The 4,952-nt window shown below is 36.4% G+C and overlaps 2 protein-coding genes across 4 annotated transcripts in view; both read right to left on the bottom strand.

Moving 5' to 3' along the window:
* The window catches only part of LOC107658403 (gastrula zinc finger protein XlCGF8.2DB-like), a 7,463-nt gene extending 6,615 nt beyond the window's left edge, over positions 1-848 (bottom strand). For all 3 annotated transcript variants that reach the window (XR_001630784.1, XR_001630785.1, XM_016446939.1), the window contains exon 1: positions 788-848. The gene's annotated coding sequence lies outside the window, so the exon portion shown is untranslated. The remainder of the gene's footprint in view (positions 1-787) is intronic.
* An 856-nt stretch (positions 849-1,704) lies between these two features.
* The window catches only part of LOC107658377 (oocyte zinc finger protein XlCOF6.1-like), an 11,817-nt gene continuing 8,569 nt past the window's right edge, over positions 1,705-4,952 (bottom strand). The window contains exons 4-5 of the mRNA XM_016446891.1: positions 4,532-4,598; positions 1,705-2,600 (exon numbers count right to left, since the gene is read on the bottom strand). Coding sequence (XP_016302377.1) covers positions 1,705-2,600; positions 4,532-4,598 — 963 coding nt within the window. The remainder of the gene's footprint in view (positions 2,601-4,531; positions 4,599-4,952) is intronic.

The raw sequence follows: 4,952 nt of genomic DNA, 5'->3' as shown, positions 1-4,952 counted from the left end.
GGAGGCGCCATAACTGCAGCTGATAGAATGTGCGCTGTAGCAGATACAACGATATTTCTTCAAAAGCAGGTCGTGGAGACATTTTAATCGACCACGATCAAAAATCGTCATATCGCACACCCCTAACTACCAAGTATAATCAATCTCACACACACAAACAAGCACAACGAAATCACTTCACACTATTATAAGCAGCTGTGTCATGAACATGCAAAACTGTATCGCACGCGTGCTACAGTGGTAAATTTATTCATCGCACAGCACGTCCGACATATATGTCTGTACAGCCCTGCCTAATGTAGTTTAATTTACAACTACAGTCATTGCATGTAGTCATAAAAAAAATAAAATAAAATTGTTTTGTAGAGACAGAAACTATTTTTTTTTCTTTAAAATGAAAGAGCACGACCAGACAATATTTTACAACGTCAAAACTATTTATCTATATATTAATATTTATGTACCTCTTGTGGTGGATTTAAAAGATCCCGCGTGATGAATATCATACTTTGACTTTTGATCAAGTGGCTTTCAGTAACAATGCCATTATTGCTCCAAACATCGAAACAATCATACACATACGAAAACACACTAAATTAATATATGTATTCAGCATAGTTCCTCACATCGTTGTCTGCTAGGCTAAATGTTCAGACAGCAGACGCCAGAAAAGACGCACAAATAGCAGCAAATGAAAACAATACGTTACAGAAATAACTCTGTAGGCTGTTACTTTAAAAAGCTGTGTTAATGTATAAATAAGAGAGAAACGCTATGAACTGTTTACCTCCTCAGAAAGACTCAACGCTGTGTGAGTGCGCTAGCGGTGACGTCATCAGCGTGAAGCGACAATAATAATTTAAAAAAAAACAGCCAGAGGGGGGAGCGTGACCCAAATGAACAAAATTATACAAGATTGAAGTAAGTAGTAAGTAATTTTTGACTTTATATAGATTTGTTTATTCTTTATGCCCATTAAAGGCAAAATATATTGGGATTATAGTCTACTAAAAATGACATAAGTGGGTTCTTACTCAAAGATCCCAAAGTTTTTTTTTTTTTACCGTTAGGAATGACATTAATTACAATATTATACTCTTTTGATGAAGCCCCCAAAATTTTCTGGAGAATTCTGAAAAATAATAAAACTAGCCATTGTCTCCATCAACTGATTAAAAATACATACATACATGGGCCAGACTTTCACTTTCACTGCTTGCTCTCATACCTTCTTTAAAATGCTTTAAAACCAATGGACCCTTTTCACAAAACTGTGATGACGCGTTTAACGGTCATCAGCATCGTAAATCCTCGAAAGTTTCTCATTTTTTTATTTTTTTTTTAATGTATGTACATTTATAACACTATTCGTTGTATTATATCACCTTTGCATCAAATTACAAAAAAAAAACAGTTAACGCTAATGACGACTTCCGCTGCTGAGAAACCCGGAAATGTGAAAAAGGTCCATTTGGGGTTTTTATATGATACTGGATATGAAAAGTAAAACAGACAGCCAGCCATCTCTTTCAATCTCAGTCAGTGAGGTGAGATATAATTTATTAGGCATTTACAAGCTTTAATATCAAAAAGTATTCATAAAACTTCATTTGCATTTCATAATTATAAACTACATGTTGAATTATAAGACTAAGATTATTGTAAGCATTGCACTTAAAAGTGCTGGATCTGAAGATGAACTGCTTAATCTGATTTCAGACATTTGTCTTTTGTATGATTGAGTAGAGAATTTAACCAAGCGAAACTTTTCCCACACTGAGGGCAGTGATACGGCTTCTCTCCAGTGTGGATTTTCATGTGGCCCTTAAGGTGTCCTTTTCGTGCGAAGCACTTCCCACACTGATCACACGAGAAAGGCTTCTCTCCAGTGTGGACCCTCTCGTGTGTTTTCAGATGTTCTGACTGACTGAAACTCTTGTCACAGTGTGAACACTTGTAAGGTTTTTCTCCAGTGTGAGTTCTCTGGTGCCGTCTCAGTTGAGCACTATCAAAAAAAGTATTTCCACAATCAAAGCACATATGATTCTTCACACCGCTGTGTCTTTTCTGGTGTTTTTTTAAAGCAGCCAGCTCAGTAAAACTCTTTCCACACAAAGAACAAATGTGAGGCTTCTCCTGTGTATGAACTTTCAAGTGGTTCTTCAGGGCATCTGTCCTAAAAAAATCTTTACCGCACTGATCACAGGTATAGGGTCTTTTTCCAGAATGATAACGCAGATGTAATTTAAAGGTGTTTGCCTTACTGAAACTTTTCCCACACTGATCACATATGTACGGCTTCTCTCCAGTGTGGATTTTCATGTGCTCCTTAAGTCTGGATTTTTGTGTGAAACTCTTCCCACATTGATCACATGTGTGTGGCCTCTCTCCAGTGTGGATTTTCATGTGAACTTTAAGACTTTGTTTGTATGCAAAACTCTTTCCACACTGAGGGCAGGTTAAAGATGTTTTGGCTCTTCTTTTCAATAAATTACTTTCAGTCTGTGAGGAACTCAAAGATTTTTCTCCAGTTTTAACAGCATGATGTTTCTCCTCTGCTTCACTCAGTTCTTCACTCTCTTCATTCTCTTCCATTAGGTCTAAAATGAAAGTAAGAAAGGTTTAATTTTCAGTACACTCATTCAGTATGCTCTTTAAGAAGAATCGCTTTATGTATCCCCCAATTGTAAGTCGCTTTGGATAAAAGCGTCTGCTAAATGACTAAATGTGTAAATGTACAGAGGGTAGTCCTGACTGCTGAGCAAATCATTGGTACAACCCTCCCTTCTCTCCAAGAACTGTACTCATCCAGAGTGAGCAAAAGGGCTAGCAAAATCACTCTGGACCCCTCACATCCAGCACTCTCCCTCTTTGAACTGTTGCCATCTGGTCGACGCTACAGAGCTCTGAGCACCAGAACGGCCAGACACAGGAACAGTTTCTTCCCTCAGGCAATCCATCTCATGAACACCTGACAATAACTGTGGAACACACACTATTTATTCACTCATACACTTATTTATCTAACACACATACTCAGTCTACATTTCAATTTGCACATAATATTAATTTAATTTAATTTTAATTTATGGATTTAGCAGACGCTTTTATCCAAAGCAACTTACAGTGCATTCAGGCTATACATTTTTTTACCAGTATGTGTGTTCCCTGGGAATCGAGCCCACAACCTTTTGCGCTGCTAACACAATGCTCTACCACTGAGCCACAGGAACATACCTGTACATACAACTGTCTATTGTTATATACCTGTACATACAATTGTCGATTTGTATATTTTTATTCCTTATTTACTTGTTCTATTTTTAATTTTTTATTTATTTTAATTTTTTATTATCTGTGTTTTTTGTTCTGTCACTGTCATTCTGTTACACTATGGAAGCTTCTGTCACGAAAACAAATTCCTCGTATGTGTAAACATACCTGGCAATAAAGCTCATTCTGATTCTGATTCTGATTCACAAAAGGTTCTTTGTGGCGAAAGAAGGTTCTTCAGATTAGGTAAGAAAGAGATGGTTCTTTAAAGAACCTTTGACTGAAGGGTTCTTTGTGGAACCAAAAATGGTTCTTCTATGACATCGCTGTGAAGAACCTTTTAAGCACCTTTATTCTTAAGAGTGTAAATCATACAAAAAAGTGAGAAATGTGAAGGGGAAGAACATAAAAGTAAACCCTAACGTAACAGCAGAAGACGTCAATTGCTAAACGACGAATATTTTGATGCATTCATATTAGAGATTGGCCGTTATTTGGATTTAACAATATTTTTTCCAATATTTAAGCACTTTGTCCATTCAGTTTCCAAACTGCTTGTTCTATGTAAGGTCACAGGGATGCTAGAGCCTATCGCAGAATCTCAGGCGACAGACAGGAAAACAGCTTTGATGGATTCACAGTGTTCACAGTTAATGTAACTTTCTTTTCTTAAATTACTAAATCACCAAGGACCACAGTTTCAGCTAAAAAAAACTTCTTTACTGTTCTACTGAAGAAAAAAGTAACCTACATCTCGGATGGCCTGTGGTTGAGTAAATTAACAGCAAATTTTCATTTTTGGTTGAACTATCCCTTTAAATTCCAATATGCTAGTATTAATCTATTCTAGGTAAAACTTTAAAAAAAAAAAGCACTCTGAACTAAAGACAATATCTAAATGGTCAGAACCCCTTTGGGGATTGGTCAAACATGAAGAGTTTAAAACTTGATGAAACAAACAAATCATGAGTCTTGGTTTGTCTAATCTACCAACAATAACAAGAAGAAATTGTTACTATTTTGTAGCTGCTTTGAAGCAATCTGTATTGTGTAAAGCACTATGGAATTAAAGGTGACTTGAGTTTCAGGCTCCATTTGATATAGTTCATGGAAAGTGTCCCATATATTATATGCTACTCTTTTACAGCTCTTTTCAACCAAAACATGCATTCACCATTACCACTGATGAACTGACCTAAGTTTTATAACCTTAATGTTCTTTAGCATCATTAATGAATAATCAAGAATAAACACCAACCTATTTGTTCTTCAGCATGTTCATGTTCCATTCTGCAGGGTTCTGGATCACTCTTGTTCTCACTGTTCTTTCATGAACTGTCTTCACTTGTAGACTAATGAGAATATTCCAGCATTTGGGTGAATTCCTGTAGGAGGAGCTTTACTGAAGGTAAATTGCTGTGTGATAGGAGCAGATCTGCTAAAATCAGATAAAAACAAATCAGTTTTTGAACTTATGCTTTAATCAATTAAATGAGCTTTCAGTGGCAGTTTACAGGTGATCTGAAGACATCAGCATAACAAATGAGGTGAAAGGAAACTACCGAGATTAAATAAAGAGGTTTAGCAGCTGTTAACAGAGAAACAAGCCTTACAGGGTTATCACCAGATATAAGATAGAAGACGAAGGAGATTGTTGTTGACTTCAGGAGAGTGCGCAC

This window comes from Sinocyclocheilus anshuiensis, unplaced genomic scaffold (genome assembly GCF_001515605.1).
Source record: "Sinocyclocheilus anshuiensis isolate Anshui unplaced genomic scaffold, SAMN03320099.WGS_v1.1 scaffold795, whole genome shotgun sequence".
Taxonomy (NCBI): Eukaryota; Metazoa; Chordata; class Actinopteri; order Cypriniformes; family Cyprinidae; genus Sinocyclocheilus; species Sinocyclocheilus anshuiensis.
The sequence above is the reverse complement of the archived record's forward strand: the minus strand, read 5'-3'. Positions and strand labels throughout refer to the sequence as shown.